Source organism: Alligator mississippiensis, chromosome 8 (assembly GCF_030867095.1).
Source record: "Alligator mississippiensis isolate rAllMis1 chromosome 8, rAllMis1, whole genome shotgun sequence".
Lineage (NCBI taxonomy): Eukaryota > Metazoa > Chordata > Crocodylia > Alligatoridae > Alligator > Alligator mississippiensis.
Window position 1 is genome coordinate 22,121,135 of NC_081831.1, and position 23,854 is coordinate 22,144,988.

Sequence of the window (23,854 nt, forward strand, 5' to 3'; positions counted from 1 at the left end):
GTGGTGGGAAGTTAGGTCCTCCAGAGTATGGAGCGTGCATGTATGTAAATGCATGTGGGCATGTATGTGAGTGCATGCGTGCATGTTATTGACCTGAACTTTGGCCTGTTTGCAAACACATGCAGTGGCTACATCTCACCCACTTGACCCAGCTGACACCATCCAGACAGACCTAGAGCCAGGGCCAGCGCTGCCAATGCTTGTTGCTGTGCCCTCACATCTTCCATGCACACATGCCCCCTATGCCACTGAGGAATCTTCCCCTTGCAAAGGGCTGAGTCAAGCCCCAGGGCATGTGCGGGGAAGGGGCACCATCACCCAGGGTTGGAGAGCTAGCAGACACGGGCTGGGAGAAAGGGGTAAAGACTCATTTGGTCTGGGGCACAAACACTAATGCTGAACCCAAATGTGAGGGGGGCAGGCCTGGTTCTGGCTGCAGCCTAGTCTCTGCTCAGTGGGGGCCAATCTCTGCACTGCAGTGGGCCTGGTATTGCTGTCCCTCACTGCCTCGATTCTTGGGTCTCCTCCAGCTGGACTGTGGTCCCATGGTGTTCATATGCAGGGAATGTAGAACAGCCCGGGACAGGTCTAGAATAGCACAGAGCTGGGCCTAGGACAGGGGCTCCTTGAGCAGCCCCCCACCCCTTGCTGGCACCACCCCAAAGGGGCTGGCATGAACTAGGGATTGCTGCCTTTCCGGGCAGTCACACTCATCCCCCGGGTTAACCATTAACCCAGGGTAACCCCACACAAGGGCAGCACTGTTTGCTCCACCAGTCTCGCAGTTGGGAGCATGGGCACCGGAGCACTGCACGTCCTTGGCCTACTGCTGCTGCTGCTGCTGGGGCCACAGCTGGCCCAGGGCAGGCCCCTGTGAGTGTAGGGAGGGGGATGGAGGGGGCTGGGGTGGGGGGCATATACCAGCACCTGCAGCTTGTTGGTCCCAGAGCTGTGAGCTCAAGCCTGGCAGTGGTGGGGAATAAGGGCCTGGCAGAGTAATAGGGCCAATTGACAGCCCTGTCCCTGCACTTACCTGCCCTGCATGACATGGGGAGGCAAAAGGATGCACCCAAGGCCCTGAGAGTAGCCAGGGGCAGAGCTGGGTACCAGACTGAGGCATGAGGTGTCCGGCTGAGTGCCCCCACCCTGCAGGTACCTGCTGGTAGCCCCCAATGTGCTGCGCACTGGCAGCCACGAGATGGTTGTGGTCCAAGCCCAGGACCCAGATGGGGGCCTGCTGCAAGATGTGGCTCTCACCATCCGGATCTTTGACTTCCCTGCACGGAGGCAGCTGCTGAGTGAGGCGGCCGCAACGCTCTCCTTGACTGGCAGCTTCCTAGCCAAGGCCATGGTGCAGGTGCGGATAGCTGGGCCACCACCCCTGCTCCCTGCTAGGACATTGTCAAGGGGCCAGTGGGGCAGCAGGGGGTGCTCTCCTGGGCAGGCCATGACCTGAGATATCACCAGGGGGTGCTGCGCTGCAGGAGGCAGTTGGGGGTGGGGGCAGCCATTGCAGCTGTGCCTTTGCTGCATGGCACAGACCCCCAGATGAATGATATGGTGGGAAGGGAACACTGCCAGGGACAGACCCACGGCTTCCTGCCCCTGCTCCTGCCCCTGGGGGACAAAGCACAGCTCTGTCCCCACCCTCCCAGCTCTGCTGTGCTCCAGGTCCCGGCCAACTACATCTCGTCTGACCCAGCGGAGAAGCAGTACGTGGTGGTTCAGGCCCAGTCCAGCCTCTTCCTCCTGGAGAAGACCATCCTGGTGTCCCCACACACTGGGTATCTCTTCTTCCAGACTGACAAGGCCATCTACACCCCTGGGCAGAGTGGTATGGGCAGGTGGCACTGGAGTGGGGGCAGGCGTGGGCAGGGGAGCAACTCTGCCCACCTCTGTGCCTTTCCTTACAGTGAGATACCGGATCCTGTCTGTCAACCATATGATGGACCCACTGGAGACAACCTGTGTGATTGCTATCCAGGTATGGAGCTGGTGATCCCACTGATACTGCCAGCATGGCCTAGTCATGCAGGCTCAGCCCAACAGGGATTCCTCAGGGCACAAGAGGCCAGATTCCCTACTCACAGCCTGTGCTGGAGCCAAGGCACCCCTCAGCAAGCTCCTCCTCACAGAACCCCGAGGGCATCACCCTGACCAGCAACTCCTGGCAAATGGTGAAAGGCTTCTACACTGCCACCTTCTGGATTCCTGAGCAGAGCACGTAGGTGCTGCCAGCCCCAGGGCCTCTGACATGGGTGGGGAGGGGGCAGCAGCTGGGGGAGCTACATGGGGTGGTGGGGGATAGAGGGGCTTGGCAGAGTCTGTCCTCTGTCCTTGGCAGAAGCAGCTCCACGCCTGCTCTTCTCTGCCCCTGCAGAACTGGCACCTGGAAGATCGTGGCCTGGTTCCAGCAATCACCTCAGCAGCCCTACAGCACTGAGTTTGAGGTCAAGGAGTATGGTGTGTGGCCTGCCCCTCTCCACACTGGTCCTAAGTGCTCGAGCCACACAGCTTCCCTGGGCAGCTCTGGCCACTGACGCTGCCTCTCCCCACAGTGCTGCCAGCCTTTGATGTGGAGCTGGTCCCAGACAGAAAGTTCCTCTACCTGGATGGGAAAAGAGACAGGGAAGTGCTGACCTTCACTATCAATGCCAGGTGAGTGGCACTCAGTCCAGCCTGGCCTGTCCCCACCCATGGGCACAGAACCTGGCGGAGCAGCCTGGTCAAGTATACCAGCCCCTGCAAGCCCCAGGGGATCCCGCTGTGCCTTGGACATACCTGGAGAGCATCATGGACAGCAGGTGGGGCAGTGTTCCTAGCTCTGCCCACCTGGAAATGCAGCTGCCTCTGGGGTGAAGCAGTTGCCCTCATGCCATCACCCTCTCTATGCCTTGGTTCATGTTCAACGAGCCCGTGGATGGCTATGCCCTGGCCATCTTTGGGATCCGCACAGAGACGCAAAGAAACTTCCTGCAGGAATCACTGCAGAGAGTTGATGTGAGTCCTCACCTGGGGAGGGGCAGGGTGGGGGCGGGGGTACTCAGGCACCACCAGGCTCTGGCTGGGATTGGGCCCTGTGGCAGGTGCTGCCCGGGCCCAGCACAGTGCCTCTCCCCACAGATCACACAGGGGATGGGGACTGCAACCCTGATGCTGGACGTGCTTCACAATGCCTTCAAGAACCCTGAGGAGCTTGTCGACGCCATCATTTTCATTAATGTCACTGTTTTCTCTGCAGGTAAGCAGCCACAGAGAGGGACAGATCCCGCGGGTGGCAGCCTCCAGGCCTCCTGGTTCCTGATGGGGATCTTCCAGGGAGCAGGAGGCCTGAACACTGAGCCCAGGATAGCCTCCTCACTGTGTCTGTCTGTCTATCCCCCTGTCAGGGCAAGCAGCACTCCCCTACTCCCCCATCCGTGCCCACTTCTTGCCTGCCTATCCCCACTGTGCAGGCCCCATCCATCTGTCTTTCTCTCCATGGTTTATACCCCCTCCCTCAATCCTTCCACTTGTCCCTCTCCCTAGATGCTCGGTATCCATCTACCCTGCTGTTCTCCCCTCTTATGCACCCACCCACTTATCTATCCATCTACCCACCCAGACATCCATCCTCCCACCTACCCACGTATCCATCAATCTACCCACCTCTCCATCTACTCACTCATCCACCCATTCATCCATCTACCCCCTAGCACAAACCACGCCAGGGCCATATCCATTCCACCTGAGCCCCCTTTCCCCTCAGGCGGCAGGCACTGATGTGCACTGATAGTGCTTCCACCTCTGCAGGTGGGGACACGGCGCTGGCTGAGAAGTCAGGCGTCAGGATTGCACGCACGCCCTACCGCATCCAGTTCTTCCGCATGCCAGGGTTCTTCAAGCCAGGGATGCCCTTCAGCATCAGGGTACATGCTTGGCTTGGCCCTGGCTACCCAGAGCTAGGGTTTCCAGCCTGTGGGAGCACCAGGCCTCATGCCTGTGGACAAGGAGCAGTGTGCGGCTGCTCCTAGCTTCACGGGGACATCTCCAGTGGGGAGAGACAGAAGCTGGGTGGGTGCTGGGTGCAGGGGAGAGGCCCAGCAGGCTTGGCTCAGAGTGTGGGGGCTGCAGCCTGTTAGCAGGAGCTTGGGGTCACCTCCACCCTCCCCAGGTTTATGTCACCAATGTGGATGAGTCGCCAGCTGTGGGCGTGTGCATCTGCAGTGGGGCCCAGCAGAGCAGGACAACAGAGGAAGGGCTGGCCTTCCTGAACCTCAACACAGCTGCTGGCCAGAAAGTCCTGGAGATAGAGGTACTGGGGGGTAAGGGGGTGGGGTGGTTGCTGGGTCTAGGGGCAGCCCCCCCCCCACACAGAGCCCTGCCAGTGCCCCTCACTCCTGACCCGCAGCCCCTGCCCCCCCCCCCAAACACTGGGCTCTCCCCTGCTGGCACCCAGGAATTTGCTCTGCTCCTTGCCACAGGTGCAGACATGTGAGGCGGGGCTCATTCCAGACCAGCAGGCCCGGGTTACCATGACGGCACATGCCTACCAGACCCAGAGTGGCTCGGGGAACCTGTTGCACATCCAGGCAGACTTGCAGCCTCCCAGTGTTGGCTCTACCCTGCAGCTCTTGCTCCAGATCGGGCAACCAAACAACAATATCAAGCAGTTCACCATCCTGGTGAGGCTGTGGGCCAGGGCGGGGGTGCCCCCTCATTGTCTGTCCCCCCGACTGGGCAAGCAGCCTCCCCATGCCTACTTCCTGCCTGCCAGTCCCCACTGTGCAGGCCCCGTGTGTCTGCCCCTCCGTCCATGACCTTAGGCCCCCTCCTTCAATCCCTCCACTTGTCCCTCCCTTAGATCCTTGGTATCCATCTACCCTGCCATTCCCCTCCCATCTACCTACCCATCTCCATGTACTCCCTTCATCTATCTATCTATCTATCTATCTATCTATCTATCTATCTATCTATCTATCTATCTATCTATCGCTTCCTCCCTCAACAGGCAGATCTGTTAACTCTCTGCCCTTCCACCCTCCCCTCTCTTCCACCTCCCCCAGGTGCTGAGCAAGGGGCAGATTGTGGGTGCCTGGGTGCAGCCGTGCAGCCAGGGCAGCACTGTCACGGGGTGGGGGCTGCAGGTGGAGCCATCGATGCTGCCATCCTTCCGTGTCGTGGCCTTCTATTACCTGGCAAGTGGAGAGATTGTGGCCGACGCTATGTGGCTGGGGATCAAGGACAGCTGCATGGGCACTGTGAGTACTGTGGGGGAGGCCTTGGGGGGGCACCAGGGGGCTCGGTTTCACCCTGCACTCCCTCCAGCTCCGCGTGGGCCCCACAGACCTGATGGATATGCTGCGCTCATTCCGCCCGGATGGTGAGCTGAGGCTGATGGTGACGGGTGATGCCAGGGCCCTGGTGGGGCTGGTGGCTGTGGACCAGGCCCTGTTGACCCTGGGCAAGAAGAACAAGCTGACACAGAAGAAGGTGAGTCCCCCCCTGCCCCTCCCCAGATACCTGAGTATTTTCCCCAGCATGCATCCATGTCCAAGCCCATGCATGTCCCACATCCCCAGATCTGGGACATGGTGGAGCGATATGACATCGCCTGCAGTGCGGGCAGTGGCCAGAACCATGTGGGGGTGTTCACGGATGCTGGCCTGGACATGGTCACCAACATTGGCATCAGAACTGTGGCCAGGACTGGTACCATCTGTGGGGGCAGGATGCATGGGTAGCACTGGCTGAGATGGGGATGGGGGGGCTGAGCCTGTCCCCAGGGGACCCCAATGGAACCCAGGAATCTGGTTCAACTTGGTCTGACCTGCAGTGGGTCCAGATCCTGCTGCTCAAGCTTGGGGTCCCAGCGAGGCCATGGGGAAGGGGGCAGCGGCTGTGTCCCCCTATCCCCTCACCACTGCCTCTCCCCTGGCAGAGCTGCTGTGTCCCCAGCAGAGCCATCGCCGTCACCGATCCTTGAAGAAGCTAGAAAGGAAGACCAAAGGTGGGGAGTAGGCGCAGAGGCTGCAAAGCCCCACCCTGGGACCTGGGGTCAGCTGGGGGCAGGGACCATTCAGTGCTGGAGGTTGGCTCATGCTCCAGCCCATGCTGGCGCTTGACTAGGACAGCCCTGGCCTGGCCCAGGTGCTCCCCATGCCCCTTCTGGAACATGGGCGGGGGCTGGCACCCACATGCCTGGGTGCCTCGACCTGACACTGCTGCCCCCCTGCAGTGGAGGGGTATGAGATGCCACTGGAGCGGCAGTGCTGCATGGCCGGGATGCAGGAGAGCCCCATGGGACACACATGTGAGAAGCGTGTGCACCGTGTGCACCAAGGCCCTTCTTGCCGCGCTGCCTTCCTTGACTGCTGCCGCCTCAGCCAGGACCTGAGCCAGGAGGAGAGGGCCCAGCTGTTGCTTGGGAAATGTAACGGGCACACTTGGCGTGGGGGGCGGCGGGCAGGGCTTGTAGGGATCCCAGTCAGCAGGGAGTAGGGAGCTGTGCCAGCCAGGGAGCAGGGCAGGGCCTCTGCCACCAGCTCTGCTGTACCCCCAGCTGCTGACTACGAGGACGAGGAGGAGTGCTGGGAGGAAGATTGCTCTGAGGAGATGAATATGATGGTGTGCAGCTTCTTCCCCGAGAGCTGGCTCTGGGTGCAGGAGGTCCTGCCAAACACCACTGACAGCTCTGGGTAAGAGCTGGGGGGGGAGGGCTGAGGGCACCCCTGGAAGCCTGGATTTGGCAGGGTGGGGGGGCTTTGAGACCAGCCCCTGGCGCAGCCCCACGCAGGGCCTGGATGGACTTGGCTTATGACCCCCCCTGCCCCATCAGCATTGTGAAGCACCAGATCAAAACCAAATTGCCTCACTCCATCACCACCTGGCACATCCTGGCTGTCAGCATGAGGAAAGACAGAGATACTGGGACCTTCAGGGGCTGCAGCTCAGGAGTGAGAGACACCAGCAGGGCTGGTGAGGGGAGGTTGGGGGGTGGGCAGGGAGCTTCAGGGTTGGAGTGAGGGGCACTGGCAGGGCTGGGGTGGGGGGCACTGTAAAGCAGGCACTCATGCATCCTGGTGCTTGTGGTCCCTGCTCTGCTGCTCATCCCGGCAGGGATTTACGTCTCAGCACCCTACACGGTGCTGGTGAAGTTGCCGTTCTTCGTGGACCTGCGGCTACCTCCAGCTGCCATCCGCAATGAACAGTTGGAGCTGCGGGCTGTACTCTACAACTACCTGTCTGAGAAAGTGCGGGTGAGCTCATGGCCAGGAGGGCACAGAGCTTGGTGGAGGACACCAGCCTGGCTACCTTGCGGCCTGGCTGACATGGCTGGCCTGGGCCCTGCAGGTACGCGTGGAGTTCCCATTCCAGGAGGGGCTGTGCAGTGCGGCACAACCCGAGAAGTCAGCCCGACAGCTAGTGTGGGTGCCGCAAGGTGCTGTCCAAGTTGTGCACTTTGTGGTGGTACCACTGGCACTGGGCAGTGTCATGGTCGAGGTGCGGGCATCCGTGTTGACCCATGGCCTGTACGACTCTGTGAGGAAGATCTTCACTGTGCAGGTGCCTGTCCCCATCCCCTGCCCCAGCCCCCTCAAATTCTGCCCCTGGGTCCTGATCTCTGCCTTCTGCTCCTGTCTTCCAACCTGCAACCAGGGGGAGAACAGCAGCGACTCCAGCGCAGCATCATCCTGGACCCGAGAGGTTGGTGCTCACCCCATCCATCGATCTGCTCGCTCTGTCTGTCCATCTAAGGGTGCCAGGCCCTGCCTTGCCACACCCTGGGCAACCAGGAGCTCTTGCAGGCCCCATAGTCTACGACCAGCCCCAGGAAAACCCCCTCCCCCTCAGCTCAGCCTGGCCTTGGAGCCCTTTGTAGCTGGTCCCTGGCCTGGGCAGCAGGTGCCTGGCTCCCAGTAGGGCCCCCCTGGGAGCGTACCAGGGGAAGCCAGCAGCGGAGGTCTCTGGGGGAAGTGGGGTAGGGAAGCCAGCAGTGGGAGTCTCCCTGCCCCCCTGGAGGTAGCAACCAGCATCTCTTGGCAGGGAAACCCCAGGTGGAGCTCATCCAAGGCCGCCACTTAGACAACTTGGTGCCCGACACAGAGGCTGAGGTCTTCCTCAGTGTGCAAGGTGTGTGCAGACGGTGGAGGAATAGTTGCTGCAGGCTCAGCTCCAGGTGGACACATCGGATAGCATGTGGCCACCAGGCCAGTCCCCCTGCATGCATATCCTTGCACACACACACAAACACTGCAGCTCAGTGCACATGTGGGCCTGTTTGCACACATTCACGTGCACACACTCACCAGGCAAACACCCCCCCAGGCTCTCATGCTGGTGCTGCTCTTATCCCCCACCCTCGGGGCCTCTTACATGAGTCCCCACGTGTGCCTGAGCCTGGACTCTGTCCTCCCAAGTGTGGCTGGACCTGGCTAGTGCTGACCCAGCGGGCTCAATGCCAACACAAGCAACAGCGGCTGGTGCAGAGAGACCCACCCATGGCCAGCTTGAGACAGGGGAAGGGGAAGGGGCTGGGGCAGGGGTATGGGGGCCATGCCCAGTGCTGTCTGCTTCTCCCCACAGGCAACCTCCTTGGGGAGACGCTGGTAGGGGGGCTGGAGCTGGGGGGTGATGTGCTGCAGCAGCTGGTGGTGCTGCCCAACGGCTGTGTGGAGCAGAACATCTTCAGAGTGACGCCCAACATCCTCCTCACCCACTACCTGGATGCCATGAGGCAGTGGCACCGTATCGGGGTGGATCACCGGGACTGCACCATCCAGCACATCCTACATGGTGTGCAGTGATGATGGTGGTGGGGGATGGCCCTGCTCCTGTGCCCCCAGCTGGCCCTTGACCAGGGCTTCCTTGGGCTCCCACAGGCTATGCCAGGCAAATGCAGTACCGCGAGTCGGATGGCTCCTACTTCCCCTACAGAGGCAGCACTGGCAGCACCTGGTAGGCACAATAGCAGCCCCAGCCCCAGGTCAGCTGGGGCAGACAGTGCTGCCCTACTCCTCACACTACTCTCCATCCTGGCAGGCTCACTGCCTACATCCTCAAGGTGTTCACCATGGCCCACCTGCTGGTGAACACCATAGACCTCCAGGCCCTGTGCTCCAGCGCTGCCTGGCTCATCCGCAAGAAGCAGGGCTCTGAAGGCCACTTCTTTGAGAACGCCCCCATCTACACCCCAGCGATGCAGGTATCCAGCTCCCACTGGATGGGGACACGGCTAGCAGTGGGTGGGAAATGACCCCCTCCCCCACCAGGAGAGCAGGAGACCATGCAGGAAGGAGGCCACAGCTGACAAAATTTTTGTTTGTTTGCAAAAATATATATTTTCTCTCTCTCTCTCTATAAAAATATATAACTACCTCTAACAACCTGTCAAGCAACCACTGTGGTTCACATGACAGATCAAAATATACTTTGACAGTTAAACTAATGTAGTCCCATTACACTCTCTTGGCTATGCCAAACCATAACACAGCACTTGCTGCCTTCATTAGGTTACAGAGTTAACAACCCTCCTCTGGGCTTACACCTCCTATCCATGGCTGGGGGGGCCATCCACACCACCCAGCCCCCAGCAGAGACCTGATCCCTGACCATCTCCGCTCCTACCAGCAGTGGGTGGTGCCTGGGTGGGGTCCCCCTCAGGTCTCGGCTGCTGGCTCCAGCATCCCACCCTTCTCTTCCTTGGCAGGGCGGATACTTGGGCTCTGAGCAGCAAACTTCCCTCACTGCCTTTATCCTCATCGCACTCAAGGAGGCTGAGCTGATGTGTGCTGGGCATGTGCATGTATGTGAGCACCTGCAGGATCCCCTGCTCTGTGCTGTGGGGCTGGGCCAGCTCCCAGCAAGCGTCTGCCTGGGGTGCTGGGGGGCAGGTATCTGGCTCCTCAGGATGCCTGTGGCGGCTGCACTCTCTCCCCCAATGCTGCCCCTCTGCCCCACTCAAGGGTTTGTCCTCCAGCCTGCAGCGAGCCCAGTGCTTCCTGGAAAAGCACCTGGGCAGCCTGACCCAGGCCTACAGCGTTGCCATCAGCTCCTACGCCCTGACCTTGGTAAACAGCTCCAAGGCCAATGATGTCCTGGACTTATTTGCTTCCCGCAGTGAGTGCATGTGCTGCACATGCATGTGCAAGGGACAGTGTATGCAAGTGCACAAGAGTGTGCACAAATGCACGGGAGGGCACGGGAGCAGGTGTGTGTGTAACTGCATGCACAAGAGGACGGGTGCGCCTGCGCTGGCATCAGTGTATGCAAGGGGCTGTACCTGCAAACAAGCAAGTGTGCAGGCATGCCAGAGGCAGGCGCTGGCATGCATGGGAACACGACCAGGTATAATCATGCGGGGGGTGTGAACATGCACAAGGGGCCACGTGTGTGATGGCACACGCAGGTCCATGCATACACGTCAGAGATAGGCATGAGTGTGACTGCCCATGGGCCAAGTGTGACTGCCTCTGGCCGTCAGACTGGACACACTGGCCCACAAATGAGCAGGACTCTGACTCCCTGACAACTGTGGAGGCCACTGCCTATGCCCTCCTGCAGAAGGTGAAGCTGGGGCAGCTGGAGGAGGCCCACGGCATTGCCCGCTGGCTGGTTCAGGCCCGCGCCTATGGTGGTGGATATGAGAGCACCCAGGTGAGAGCCCTCTGCCCCCCAGGGCTGCTCAGGGACACTCACAGTGTGCTGGCTGGATCTCAGTTGCTCCTGGGTGCCTGGAGCCCCCCCTGCCACACCAAGGCCCTGCTGGGGGCAACAGGGCTGGGGCAGGATGGACCAGGCCCTAGTCAGGCCAGCAAAGGGCAGCAGGGCCCAGACGCTGCAGCGATGGTCTCTCCCGCCCCTCAGACCACAGTAGTGGGGATGCAGGCACTGGCTGGGTACCAGCTGGCACTACCCCCCCAGCCCGCTATGGAGCTGAGGGTGCAGGTGAGTGCTCCCAAGCAGCATGTGACCGAGCACTGGGCCATCGATGCCTCCAATGCCTACCTGAGCCGCACCAGCACCAAGAAGGTCAGTGGCCCCCTTCCCCACCCAGTGATGCTGGGCTGGATCAGACCCCCACCCCCCACTCATCACCAGCCCCTCCCTTGCAGTTCTTGGCCCAGAACACCCTGGAAATCAGCGCCAATGGGATGGGCATTGGCACGGTGACGGTGAGTGCAGAGTGGCTGGGGGCTCCTAGCAGGGGAGGGGGGAGGCCCAGGGCAGGATGATGAAGCTATTCCCAGCCTAGAGCAGGCAGCCAGGACACAGGGGTTCTCACCTAGCTCTGGAAGGACCTCGTGCTCTAGGGCAGGGGTGATCCAGGACTGCTGGGTCCTACCTGGTGTGGGACCAGGGGGTAGCTCTTGGACACATACCACGGCCTCCTCCAGATGCTGACGGTTTACTACACACTTCCCACGGAGAGGGAAGGCACCTGCCAGGCCTTCCACCTGGACGTGGCTGTTCAGGACACCCCCAAAGGTATGGCCAGGACCCATGTGCCCCTCAGTCCCCCCCACCGGGCACCATGCCTTTGCCTCCTGCAGCCACACTGACCCCAGGGGTTTACAGACAAGAAGAAGCGGAACTTTATAGACACCTTCTGGCTCAGGATCCGTGCCAGGTAACACCCCCATCCTCCCCCCACCAGCCTCTGAGGCCTGGACACCATGCCCAGTTGGTGGAGGGGTTGGGGGTAGGGGGCTGTATTCACCGCCCAGAGATGTTGCAGATGTCCCAGCACCTGTCTTGGTGGAAACCCCTGCCCCCTGCCCTGGTGTCCCTGCCAGAGGGCCCCCTGCCCCGCCTTCTGTAGGGGGCACAGAGTGGAGAGGCCTCCCCAGCCCAAGACCCTGCCCATTAGCTGAGACAGCCTATTCCCAGGGCGCAGGGGGGGCGAAATGCCACAATGACCATCGTGGACATCTCCATGCTCACTGGCTTCTACCCCGACCTGGACGACCTCAAAAAGGTACCTGAGGGCTAAGGCCATCTAGGAAGGGCAGGTGGGGGTGGGTGGAAGTGGGGCTGGCAGGACACTCTCTGCTAGTGACCTTTACCCCCTGCTGCACTGGCCTCAAGCTGAGAGGTCCCTGCCAGACAGTGACTGGCTTTGACAGTGACAGGCTTTGTTTTTTGTTGTGGGGTCTAACTTACCTGGAGCTCCCAGCGGGGGAGGGAGGGGTCTCTGATGCTCTCGGGCCTTGGCCCAGTTCTGGGAGCTGCCCTGCACCATGGCCGGTTCTGTGACTGCTGCTACCCATAGCTTACCAATGTGGTGGAGCAATACATCTTCCTCTATGAGACCAAGTCTACGCTCAGCAACAGCTCCGTCATCCTCTACTTCAGTGAGGTGAGGTGTCACCCCACCCCCCCTCTACTGGCAGCACCCCTGAGCCAGCCCCAGGCACCCTAGTGTCTCCCCTCCCAGCCATTGTGAATAGGGGCCCTGGGGTGCTGCTCCAACCACACTCCAGCATGGCCCCCTTGCCTGCTGCTCTGCTCAGCACAGGCCAGGACAGGAGGGGGGCTCTGCCCTGTGACCTGCTGCCATGTGACATCTTAAGCAACCAGAGAGGCAGCAGGGGCATGGAGCAGAGCTCAACGATGGAGGCAGAGCTGGACTCCCTGCATATCTGTCCATCTCTCTACAGATGTCCAGTGAAGAAGAGGTTGAAATCTGGTTCCGCATCCACCAGCATGTGGAGGTGGGGCTGCTGCAGCCGGCTGCTGTCACCGCCTGTGAGTACTATGAACCCTGTGAGCACCCGGGGTGTGGGAGGGGCTGGGGGCACTAATGGGGTCTGGCTACCATCCCCCAGGCCAGCTAACAGCCCTTCTCCAGGCACCTGCATTCAGTATTGCCCCAGTTCCTAAACTCAGCCAGACCTGTGAGAATCCACCTGGTCTGGACTGAGTGCCCCAGGACATGCAGCCCAGGTGTCACTGTGGCTGCAGGGGGGACAGGGAACAGAGACCCCAGGACCAGGTGCTGCAGGGCAGGGGCAGAGGCAAGGAGTGCCCTTGCCATTGCCTTCCTCGTGCTCCTCAGCACGGCGCTGCAGCCGCTTCTACAACCTGCCAGCACAGAGTGGGCAGCTGAAGAAGATCTGCCAGAAGGAGGTCTGCAAGTGTGCTGAAGGTAATGCTTGCCCAGTGCCCCGAGATGGGCCCCCATGCGTTGCAGTGGCTCAGCCCTTCTATGCTGACCCGTTCCCCCTTTTTTCCATCCCTAGAGAACTGACCACAGCTGCATTCTAGCAGTGGAGTCAGCCAACAGGACCTCATGGAGGCAGCCTGCTACGCCAGGGTTGACAATGGTGTGTCTTGGGCTTGGGTGGGGGGAGGGTAGGGGCAACAGCTATACTGTGGGGAGTGGTGGGGATGACAGCCTCTGCAAGGTCTTGTGCTGCATATGTTCCTTGCTAGGGGGGAGCTGCAGGGGCCTGGAGCAGGGGTGGGGGGCAAGCTGTGATACCAACTCCCCACATGCCTGCCCACAGCCTACAAGGTGCAGCTGGAGCAGCACACAGCCAAGGACAGCTACGTGTACTACACCATGAGGGTGCTAGATGTCATCAAGATGGGTGTGTGCGGGGCCGACAGGGCTGCTAGAGTCCCAGGGGGTAGGGGGCAGAGCAGGGTGCACCCTTCCCTGGCAGGCAGGGCTGTCTGCAATGTCCTGGAGAAGCACCAGGGGTGCTGTGCCACAGGGGGCAAGGAGAGGCACTCCCCAGGCAGGCAGCAGGGCTTTGTGGGGAGAGGGTTGAGCCAGGCCCCTCAATGGGGAGCAGCCCTTTGCCTCCACACGCTTCACGCTTGGTTGTGCCAGTTCCTGTACCAACCTGCATCATGTGGTGGGCACGGGGGTTCCTCTCCCAGGCACGGACATGGACGCGAGTGGCCAGCCCCGGCGCTTTGTCTTGCACGCGGCCTGTGAGGAGCTGCTGGGCCTACAGGATGGGGAGCAGTACCTGGTCATGACATCGGACTCAGACCTGTGGCTCACACAGGACAGGTTCATCTTGGAGCCCCTTGGGTGGGGGGAGCTGGAGGCAGGGAGGGAATATGAGCTGCATAGGGAGCCTGTGCCCCTCTCACTCCTACAAGCACCAGCATCCAAGCTAGAACAGGGCAGGGGCCACCCCCATACTTGGCCCCAGGCCCCAAAAACTTGAGAAGGAGCTCCAGCCTTGTAATGCCAGGAGGTCCCTGTCCCAGCACATGCCAGGCTTGCACATGCTTGGTACAAATGCATGAGTGGCCCGTTCATCACCAGGGCAGGGGAGGGGGGTCAAGTCTCCAGCCACACGCAGAGCACAGCTGAGCCTCTTCTACCTCCCTCTGCTACAGCTTCACTTATGTCCTGGGCAAGAAAAGCTACATCCTGGCCTGGCCGCAGCAGGGGGAGGTTGGACACCAGGCGCTGGCAGGAGCCTTGGATGACTTCTCCAACCACATGAAAACTGTGGGCTGCAGCACCTAGGGTGGCTGGACCCCTGTCCCCGCACACCCCACGAGGCTGCTGAGCCTCAGGGGTGGGGACCCCAGACGCGCCCCGCCTGCCCCAAGATGCCCAATAAAGCCTTGCTGTGCCACGCTGTGCTGTGTCGTGTCTCCTGCTCCAGAGAAGGCAGTGCCAGGCCAGGGCAGACCCCGAGGCCGCCCGGTTGCGGGAGAACGCACGAGGGGCCCAGGCCCAGCTCTGGACCTTACCCCCAGCAACAAGGGGGCAACAGAGCCCCACACCCTGCGCCAGCCCCACCCGTCGGGCGTGCACTGGCGGCGGCAGGGGTGGAGCCGCGGGGCCAGCGTGATCTCCCGCAGCACCCGCCGAGCCCGCTCCGGCCCCGGCAGGCGCTAGACACCACGACCACCGCGAAGCCCCGCCCCTAATCCCGGGCCTCGCCGCAGCCGCCTCCAGGGAAATTCCCGGAGCACCAAGGCGAAAACACCACCGGAAGTGCGCGGAGCGCTAAAGCCGGCGCACGGCCGGAAGTGCCCGCGTCCCGCACGGGGGCAGAGGACAGCGTGCGGCGGCAGCATGGGGCGGGCCGGCAAGGTGGGGGCCGGGATCCCCGGTGGGCCCTAAGGATACATTGGGGGGGGCCTCGAGGGGGGGGGGTCTGGGGAGAGGGTCCTGGGGGGGCCCGGCCCCACGTGGCACTGACTCCCCGCGCCCCCAGACCCGGAGCCAGAAGGCGGAGTGCGCGGCCGCGCGGCAGCGGGCGCAGGAGGACTTTGCCGCCGTCCCGCACTCCTTCGTCTTCCACCGCGGCCGCGTGGGCCGGAGCCTGCGGCAGCTCGTGCTGGACGTGCGGCGCGCCATGGAGCCGTACACAGCCCGGGCCCTCAAGGTGCGCGGGCCCCGGGGCGGGCGAGCGGGCGGGGCGCGCCGGCGCGCGGGTCACTCGGGTCTCACTGGGCGTCCCCGCAGGTGCGCAAGAAGAACGCGCTGAAGGACTTCGTGGCCGTGGCGGGGCCCCTGGGCGTGACGCACTTCCTGGTCTTCACCAAGTCTCCCAGCAGCATCAACTTCGTGAGTGCGGGGGGGGGGGCAGGCTGGGAGACCTCGGCCTGGCCTGGCCTGGCCTGGCCTGGCCCCACCCTGGGCTATGTCAGGGGCAGAGCTCCCTGCTCCAAGTTGGGACACACACTCAGCTCATGGGGAAGGCATCTGCATCGGGTTGGGCATCTGTGACCCACCTCTGGGCAGGCAGTGCCGCCTCCGTGTGCTGCCCAGCACAGATGACGATCCCAGCCTTGCTGAGCATGTTCCTTGATGCTGGTTCCAAAGTAAACGCACTGATGCATTTGGGGCAGGAGCTGTCGCCCACATGCCCAGGGCCCTGTGCGACCTGTAGCAAGTGGGCCCGGGCATAGTATTTTCCCACTATCGTTGCCCGTGTCTCCTTTCCTCGCAGAAGCTATTCCGGCTCCCCGGGGGCCCAACCCTGACATTCAGAGTCACTCAGGTGGGTGAGGAGTTGCAGCTACTATGGTCTCTCCTGGCTTGGGCGGGAGGGGAACTATCCCAGCAACTCCCAGGCGTTTGCAGCTGTCCAGGAGTCTCTGCTGCCCCTGTTGGCACTACTAAGCCTCCCCACTCCCCTTCTCAGTACTCACTGATCAAGGACGTAGTGTCATCACTGAAGCGGCATCGCATGCACGAGCAGCAGTTTACCCACCACCCACTGCTGGTGCTCAACAACTTTGGGCTTCCGCAGATCCATGTCAAGCTCATGGCCACCATGCTCCAGAACATGTTTCCCTCCATCAATGTCCACAAGGTGAGTGCTGGGGCCAAGGGGTGTGGAGCATGGCCGGGGGAGGCATGGGGTCCTCATTTCTGTGGCTTACAGCTGGCTCTGCCCCTAGGTCAGCCTCAACACCATTAAGCGATGTGTGCTGGTTAGCTACAATACCGACACACAGCTCCTGGATGTCCGACACTAGTAGGTATTGGGGCTGCCCTATGACCTCAAGCCTGGGGACTTTGCTCAGCTGGAGGCAGTGATGAGAGTATAGTCTGCTGATGCATCTGTGATTTGTCCAGTAAACGCTCTGATGCCTTCCAGTTGTGGGAGTTGGGGTAGAGGGGATGGGACATGGCCTTGGTCTCATATCATGATGGAGGGGGGAAGGGGGCACCTTCTCATCCACTTGGTATTGTGGGGGGTGGGAGACTGCAGTGTCCCATAGGCAGGGCCCTACTCTGCCTGGGACCCAGCACTGACTCACTACCACTCTCCCTGCAGCAGCCTGAAGGTTGTGCCTGTGGGGGTGAGCAAGGGTATGAAGAAGCTGCTGCAGGAGCGGTTTCCCAACTTGAGCAGACTGGAGGACATTAGTGAACTGCTGGTAAAGTGAGTGCACCTGGGGGGAGGGGGGCCATGGGGTCCCTGCTGGTACAATAAACCTACCAAGTTGCTGCCAGGCCTAGCTGCTGTCACCTGTGCCCTGGGTAGTTCCCACAGCCTCTGCTCTCTGCGTGCCTCACAGGGCTGCACCTCTACAAGACGGGAGCAGTTAGAGGCAGGTGGAGGGGCTGGGAGCCAGGATGCTGGGGTCCTGTGGAGGTGCAGGCAACCCAATAATGCTTCACGGTCCTCATTCTTTCCCCACTTGTAGGGATGTGAACCTGTCAGAGAGCGAGGCTGAGCAGGATGGGGCTCATAACATCCTGGAGCTACCCCAGGCCTACGCTGGACGTGGGAACATGAAAGCACAGCAGAGTGCTGTGCGCCTCACTGAGGTTGGCAGGGAGGGGGAAATAAGGGCCATCTGCATGGCCAGCTGTGATAAGCAGAACTCTTGACCTAACTGTGATCTTCAAAGTAAATGTTCTGATCTGGCCATGCAGCCCTGGGGACTCCATGTTGGGGGGGCAGGGGCTGGCAGCATTGGGATAAAGGCTGTGGGGCCCCTCATCTGATGGCTTCTGCTCCCTCCCCACAGATCGGCCCACGCCTGACCCTGCAGCTCGTTAAGGTGGAGGAGGGGCTGGGCCAAGGCAATGTGCTCTACCACAGCTTTGGTGAGTGCACCTTCCACACCTCACTTCCCTCTGCCCCGCAGGGCTGAATGTGGGTCTCACCTACCTCTGCCCCCCCTTCCTTTCCTCAGTGCACAAGACAGAAGCTGAGGTGCAGGAGATGCTCGCCCGCAGGGAGGAGAAGTTGCGGCTGAAGGCTGAGCGGCGCCGCAAGCAGGAGGCTGATGTGGACCGCAAGCAGCAGCAGCGGGAGGAGAACAGGTGGGGTGGGACTCTGGGGAGGGAGCAGGAGTAGGGCCTGGACAGAGGCTGAGCCTCATACCCTTTGGTTGCAGGAAGAAGAGCCTGGAAGGGATGAAGAAAAAGCAACAGCAGCAGGCGCAGGACAGTGACAGTGATGCAGAGGATCCTGGGATATCGGAGGACCCAGATAGGGCTGGGACATCAGATGATGATGCTGAGTACTATCGGGAGGCTGTGGGTGAGGAACCCGACAAAGGTGAGAGCTGCCTTACACTACACTGCCCCCAGGACTGAGAGTACTGCCCTAGATGCAGCTGATGACACTAAAGTGACTGAGCAGGTGCAGTGACTTCAGTCCAAAGTAAACGCACTGATGCATCTGTGCCTAGACAGCGAAAGAAGGGCCTCAGCCCTGACCATCTCAGCCCTGCATTGACTAGCCAATTTTCTTTCTCTCTAGAGCTGTTCCCAAAAAGTGCCAAGAGGAAGCAGGGGCTCTTGCGGCCCCACAGGCCCAATAAGAGACTCCGCCCTAGCCCCCCAGGGCACCTATCCACAACCCCGCCAGGCAGAGCTGGCCCCAAGGCTAAGAGGAAGAGGCCTCCAGGGCCCTGGCCGCAGCAGGACTCCCAGGGGCGGCCAAAGCAGAAAAGACCCAGGCATTTGGGGCAGCAGGGCCCCAAGCTCCCCAGTGTGAAGCTGAGGACAGGACTGCTGGGCCAACGTGGGAAAAGCGCTTGGCGGAGGCCTGGACAGCCCGGACGGGGACGACATTAGCATGACCTCTGTTCATGGAGGTGGGGGGAGAAAGCACCCCACTTTGTTGTATGCACAATACACCACTTGCAGCAATGTCCATGGTCTGCATCTGCTTGAGTGTGGGGCTACAGCTCCTGAGAGCTCCACAAGCCTGCAGCTCCCAGAAGTGGGGAGCTGAAAGCCTCCCCCCTGCAGTAGCATGGCGGGGCTGGCATAGTGCATAAGCCCTGTTCTTCCGCCCTGTGGTTGCAGCAGAGGGAGGAGGAGTCACTTCCTGCTCCAGGGGCCTCTTCCTTTCCTTGCAGCGGGCAGCTGCACTGATCAAAGTGCCCAGGCCAAGATCTGCAGTGCCAGGTAAGGGGCTGTTAATTGGGTGGGGGTGGAGACCCGTATCCTGCTGTAGGCTCAGCCCTGGGGTAGTTTTGGGCCCATGGGTTAGGAGCTGAGATCCTGGGGAGAAAACATGGGCCACCCCATCCCCACATGGCCCTGGGACAGCAACTTACCTGCAGCAACTGAGGCTTCTGTCCTATTCCCCAGGGAAAGGAGCAAGTTTCCCAGCAGCGGGTCACACCAAAGTGCCCCAGGGCCCCTGTGCAGGCCCCCCACCCCCCTCTTTTCCCTGCTGCACCCTGGCAGGGTGCAGAAGCACATGATATGGCCCTGTTCTGGGCCTCCCTAACCCCATCCCCTACTCCCCCAGACAGCATGGCAGCTGTGGCCAAAGGCCCCACTAAGGGCAACTGCAGCCTCTCCAGCTTCAGTGACTTTCAGGAGCAGCTGTGGCCAGTGCTGGTGCTGGAGTTCGTGGTAGCTGTGGTGGGCAACGGAGCAGCATTACATGGACTGGCCAGGCAGGCACAGCCCTGGCATGCAGGCACCATCTTTGCATGCCACCTGGCCACTGGCGACCTGCTGTATGCCCTGGCGCTGCCTGCACTGGCTGCCTACTACTACCCACCCAAACACTGGCGGTACGGCTCAGTCCTCTGCAAGCTTGAACGCTTCCTCTTCACCTGTACTCTCTATGGTGGCATCTTCCTTGTAGCCTGCCTCAGCCTGCTGCGCTATGCTGCCTTGGTGCACCCGTTGGCAACCCGTGGCCGCTTAGGCCTGCACCGCGCCCACCTGCTCAGTGGGGCTGTGTGGCTGCTGGCAGCCATGCTCTCAGCACCCACATTGCACTTCTCAGGACTACAGCTGCACCCAGGCAACACCACTGAGTGCCTGGGCACAGCCCCATTCCTGCTCCTGCCTTCTTACCTGCCCTACAGCCTGGTGTTGGCAGGGGTTGGCTGTGGCTTGCCTGGGCTGCTGACACTGTTCTGTTGTGGGGCTGTGGCTCGTGCTGTGCTACGTAGCCCAGGGCTGGCACAGGGGGAGAGGCGGCAGGCATGGGTGCTGGTGGGTGTAGGTGCGGGGCTCTATGCTGTTTCCTACTTGCCTTACCATGTCCTGCGCAACCTCAACCTGTGGCGCCGGCTGTGGGCACCAGCCAGGGAGGACTGTAGGTTCTCACAGCAGGTGCATGCTGCCCTGCAGCTCAGCAAAGTGCTGGTCACATTCCACATTTGTGCCCACCCATTGCTCTACGCCCCTCTGGCTAACAGCCTGCGCCGCTGTTGTGCCCAGTGCCCCCATGGTCCCCCCCAGGGGGAAGCTCTGGAGCTGCAGGGGGGCAGGAAGGACCCGTAAGCAAACAGGGATGGCGTATGCCCTGAGTGTACAGCTCTCTTGGCCCAGGGCTCCACTGCAGCCACCGCTCAGCCAGGGGCCATGAGACCAAGAGGGAAGGGCAGGCAGCACTCAGAGCCAGGCATTAAAGCAGCAACTGAGCAGCTACCTGGTGTTGCTCTGTGTGTCTCAGCACTCTCCGCCTCCCACCATCTAGATGCAGCAGCTCTTCCCATTTCCAGGGTAAATGGCTGATCCACACAGCCCATGCGCCTGCCCCGTGCTGCCACGCTGAGTCAGCCTGAGCTGGGGTGTGCGTGGGTGGGTGGAGGAAGGAGAGGAGCCACGTGGTGCCAGACTGGGATAAACCTTTATTAGTGATCAGCGTCTCCTCCAGAGGCGCCGTTGGCCAGGGCCTGTGTGGCACCAGCTCAATTGGTGGATGGCCTGTGGGGATAGAGAGACAGTGAGGAGCAGCCCTAGCAGCCTTAACTCCAGCTTTCCCCATGGGCACCTTCTCCCCACCCCCCAGCAGAACCCAGACTCACTTAGCCCATTCCACGTTGAGGATCAAGTGGTCGTAGCCAAAGCCAGAGACACCGGCAATGGCACGGGCGGCATCCTCCCGCCGGTGGAAGCTGATGAAGGCAAAGCCCTGGGTGAAAAGCCCATGGTTAGAGCTGAACTGAGCCAAGCCCTTCCCTACCACCCCAGAGGGCCTCTTGCTGCACCTTGGACTGCCCAGTGGCCTTGTCCTTAGCCAGATAGATCCTGGAAATGGAGCCGAAAGGGCGGAACAGCTCCTGCAGATCCGTCTCGCGTGTGTCTTCAGACAGGTTAGTGACACGGATGGTGGCATTGTCATCAGCTGCAAAGAGAGGAGAGTCAGGGCCAGGCCCAGGCGATGGGAATGAGCCCCCAGGACAGAGTTTCCCTGCTGGGCAAAGAACTGCCAGGATGGAGCTCAAACCGAGGCAGGAAGCAGGACCCAGGCATCCGAGTCAGGGCCAGGAGGGGCCCATAGGTCTGATTACCAGGACTTACCCCTGCGGTTGGGTTGCATGGACTCCCCACGGCGGCAGGCCCCATCCCTCAGGCTGGGTGGGACATACTTCCCCGTCTTGCTCTGTGCTGCCTGCACTGGCTCTGGCTCTACAAGGGCAGGGAAGCAAAGTTAGAAGAGCCCAGAGCCTCTGGGACCCGAACCCCTAAACCCCACTGCCCCCACCCCCAAACCTCCAGGCAGCTTCTCCTTCTCGCCAGTGGACAGCCCCAGCTGCTCAGCCAGTTCCTTCTGCATAGGCCCCAGTGTGTCTTTGTAGGGGCAACGTGTGGTCCAATGGTCGCCCTTGCAGATGCGGCATGATACAATCTTCTGGCCCTTCAGCTTGTTCATGGGGTCTTCCTCCTCTTGGCAGTTCAGGTCCTGCAGCAGGCGTGGGGGAATCAGCATTGGAACTACTCCTCTGCAGGGAGCTCCCAAGCCCCCACCAGAGCAGCTGGATGCCCATGGTCCCTCCCCCTGCCCTAGGACCCCACCCCAACCCTTACTCACCTCCTTGCTAGTGATGAAAGTCATGAAGACATCGTCGCTCACAGTTGTTGTGGCGATGCTGGGGCCAGGCGCATCAAATTCTGAGTTGCCAAACTTCTTCCAGTTCTGGGAGAGGCAGGCAGGGGAGGTGTCAAGCTGGGAAATCCTTCCACCTCATCCCACCCAGCTAACTGGGAGACTGGGCAGAAGTGCCCCCTGGTGGCATCTGTTAAATGTAACAGGCTCAACCCAAACCAGAAGCAGCCCTGGGCGTGGGGGCAGAGATGCCACCAAAAAGGGAGGAAATGGACATGGACAGATGTGGGAGGGAAAAGGGAGCAAGGCAGGACAAGCAGCTTGGGTATGTGAAAGGCCCAGTCCCGTCTCATTCCAACCCTCCAATGCCCACCCCCTCCATTTTAACCCCTCTTGCCCCAGCAAGGAGCCCACTCACCTTGCGGCGGGCCACGGCCTTAGAAGCCTTCCTAGTCTCAATACGGAAGGTACGGATGATCTGAGGGAGAAAGACCCCATCACTCACCATATGAGAAATGAGGGGGGTAGCATTCACCCCAAGGACACAGGGAGTGCCCCACCAGCATGACTGCCCCCACATGCAGGATACAGGAGCAGTGGACACAAGGGCCACGACCCATCACACACTTTCTAACATGCCCCTCATGGCTCAGGCTGGGGGAATCTTGCCCCAGCCAGGGAAAAAGTCCCCAAGACAGCCCCAGCCTAACCCCTCCAGCACTCACCTTCACCTTGCGCCCATCCTCCTCCTCACGGTACTCAGTGATAGTTTTGATGTTCCCATTGATTAGCTCCTTTGGGGATGGAAGAGGACCTAAGGGGACAGGGCAGGCAGTGAGATGACTGGATCCATGGGGCTCCCTGGGGCAGTGCCCAATCCCCACTCCTCAGCCAGCCTGGCTCTTACCATCTTTCAGCAGCTCTGACTCGGCCTTGGCCTCTGCCTCAGCAACACTGGCACCCAGGTCCCCACCCAGCACCGCAGTGAGGGGGATGTCCTTGAGCAGCTCGCTGGTGATGCATTTGTCTGGGGAAGAGGAGCAGGGCTAGACCTTGCTAGTCAGTCACTTATTGGGGGAAGGAACAGGGAACTCTTATGGGCTAGGGCCAGGGTGCCACAATGCTACCCAGCGCCAGGTGTGCTCATGCCCCATCCCTGGAGATCCTACAGGGTGCCACTGCAATAACAGGAACTCTTAGCTCTGTGGGGCTTGGGGTGCCCTAGTAACAGGATCTACCCCCCCTACCCCCCCAGGTCTCAACAAGCTACAAAAATGCAGGCTGCCCAGGAAATAAGTTGGAGGGAAGCAGAGAGTGGGTCTGAGGGGAGGGGATTATCACCCCCCAGCAGGTCACCTGTACTGTGGGACCACCACCAGATCAGATAAGGGGCCTGGGGTGGGGGCTGTGTGTTGTGGGGGCAAGGGTTCTTGCCCTGTCACAGGGACGGGCCATGAGCCAGGGCAGGGGCAGGCACCCAGCTTCCTCGATGGGCCTTAGAGCAACACACGGGCCCTTGGGCTAGGCTGGAACCTGACCAGCACTAGGAGACTGCGAGGCCAGATGCAAAGGAGCCGGGGATCCCAATGACCGAAGGTGTCTGCTGGGGGAGGGGGAGGTGGAGTCGGCCCACAGCCCCGTGGGGGGGTCCGCGCCGGGGGGAGGAGAATGTGCGGGGGGAAAGGGAGGGGAGTCCAGCCCGGGTGCAGCCTCTCACCGTCGTCGCCTCCCTCCTCCTCCACTTGGTCGGCCCAGCTAGGCTTCGAGCTGCGGGAGCGAGAGTTAGAGCCGCGCGGACACGATCCTCCGGCCTCCCCGCTCCCACCCCATACTAGGCCACCGCACCCCCCACATCTCCCTCAACCCCCAGCCCCTCCCTCATTTCCGCCCCAGGCCCAACCCCGGACCCCGGGCCCAGCCCGCACCCCGCCCGTCTCACTCGTAGTCTCCCGTCGGCATCGCGCGCCCTGTGCAGCAGCAGCAGCAATAGCCGCCGCCGAACGCCTCGCGCCACAAACCGGAAGCAGAAGGGCCTCACCAGCGAGCACTGCCCACGCTCCTAGAGAGGCCGGAAGGAGATAGGGGAGGAATCACCGCGGCAGCCTTGGGAGCTGAGGGGCCTGCAGGAA

The 23,854-nt window shown here is 61.2% G+C and overlaps 6 protein-coding genes across 7 annotated transcripts; 5 read left to right on the forward strand and 1 right to left on the reverse strand.

Moving 5' to 3' along the window:
* Positions 1–44: 44 nt before the first annotated feature.
* On the forward strand, positions 45–3,237 carry LOC106739352 (complement C3). The gene is made up of 8 exons (XM_014601208.3): positions 45–873; positions 1,153–1,357; positions 1,672–1,834; positions 1,914–1,984; positions 2,136–2,224; positions 2,381–2,463; positions 2,559–3,000; positions 3,124–3,237. The coding sequence occupies exons 1-7, from the start codon at positions 794–796 to the stop codon at positions 2,660–2,662; spliced, it is 795 nt and encodes a 264-aa protein (XP_014456694.1). The 5' UTR covers positions 45–793; the 3' UTR covers positions 2,663–3,000; positions 3,124–3,237.
* Positions 2,890–8,652, forward strand: LOC102569827 (A.superbus venom factor 1-like). Its single transcript, XM_059732987.1, has 17 exons — positions 2,890–3,000; positions 3,124–3,241; positions 3,529–3,535; positions 3,749–3,908; positions 4,154–4,294; positions 4,464–4,664; positions 5,046–5,240; positions 5,308–5,472; positions 5,562–5,691; positions 5,921–5,989; positions 6,218–6,412; positions 6,542–6,677; positions 6,818–6,957; positions 7,099–7,238; positions 7,333–7,545; positions 7,639–7,686; positions 8,566–8,652. Exons 1-17 carry the CDS (start codon positions 2,890–2,892, stop codon positions 8,590–8,592), a joined length of 2,196 nt encoding a protein of 731 aa, XP_059588970.1. The 3' UTR covers positions 8,593–8,652.
* LOC106738385 (venom factor) lies at positions 8,594–14,582 on the forward strand. Its single transcript, XM_059732988.1, has 17 exons — positions 8,594–8,775; positions 8,862–8,937; positions 9,022–9,184; positions 9,689–9,784; positions 9,959–10,049; positions 10,463–11,010; positions 11,094–11,153; positions 11,376–11,466; positions 11,557–11,608; positions 11,869–11,956; positions 12,251–12,337; positions 12,639–12,726; positions 13,037–13,126; positions 13,221–13,304; positions 13,488–13,571; positions 13,867–14,002; positions 14,338–14,582. Exons 1-14 carry the CDS (start codon positions 8,712–8,714, stop codon positions 13,226–13,228), a joined length of 1,602 nt encoding a protein of 533 aa, XP_059588971.1. The 5' UTR covers positions 8,594–8,711; the 3' UTR covers positions 13,229–13,304; positions 13,488–13,571; positions 13,867–14,002; positions 14,338–14,582.
* A 357-nt stretch (positions 14,583–14,939) lies between these two features.
* On the forward strand, positions 14,940–18,578 carry PPAN (peter pan homolog). Of its 2 annotated transcripts, XM_059732217.1 has the most exons (12): positions 14,940–15,046; positions 15,171–15,341; positions 15,422–15,523; positions 15,909–15,959; positions 16,104–16,274; positions 16,363–16,439; positions 16,743–16,850; positions 17,116–17,239; positions 17,443–17,521; positions 17,611–17,740; positions 17,815–17,978; positions 18,183–18,578. In XM_059732217.1, exons 1-12 carry the CDS (start codon positions 15,029–15,031, stop codon positions 18,497–18,499), a joined length of 1,512 nt encoding a protein of 503 aa, XP_059588200.1. In that variant the 5' UTR covers positions 14,940–15,028; the 3' UTR covers positions 18,500–18,578. The 2 variants fall into 2 exon arrangements, with proteins under 2 accessions (XP_059588200.1, XP_059588201.1); XM_059732218.1 differs by lacking the exon at positions 15,909–15,959.
* An 82-nt stretch (positions 18,579–18,660) lies between these two features.
* Positions 18,661–20,321, forward strand: P2RY11 (purinergic receptor P2Y11). Its single transcript, XM_059732219.1, has 2 exons — positions 18,661–18,835; positions 19,185–20,321. Exon 2 carries the CDS (start codon positions 19,190–19,192, stop codon positions 20,174–20,176), a length of 987 nt encoding a protein of 328 aa, XP_059588202.1. The 5' UTR covers positions 18,661–18,835; positions 19,185–19,189; the 3' UTR covers positions 20,177–20,321.
* Positions 20,322–20,506: 185 nt separating this feature from the next.
* EIF3G (eukaryotic translation initiation factor 3 subunit G) lies at positions 20,507–23,777 on the reverse strand. The gene is made up of 11 exons (XM_014601209.3): positions 23,665–23,777; positions 23,443–23,492; positions 22,633–22,752; positions 22,451–22,539; positions 22,144–22,203; positions 21,711–21,815; positions 21,392–21,581; positions 21,200–21,307; positions 20,887–21,023; positions 20,704–20,810; positions 20,507–20,602 (listed from the first exon to the last, which is right to left on the reverse strand). Exons 1-11 carry the CDS (start codon positions 23,682–23,684, stop codon positions 20,587–20,589), a joined length of 1,002 nt encoding a protein of 333 aa, XP_014456695.1. The 5' UTR covers positions 23,685–23,777; the 3' UTR covers positions 20,507–20,586.
* Between the last annotated feature and the right edge of the window lie 77 nt (positions 23,778–23,854).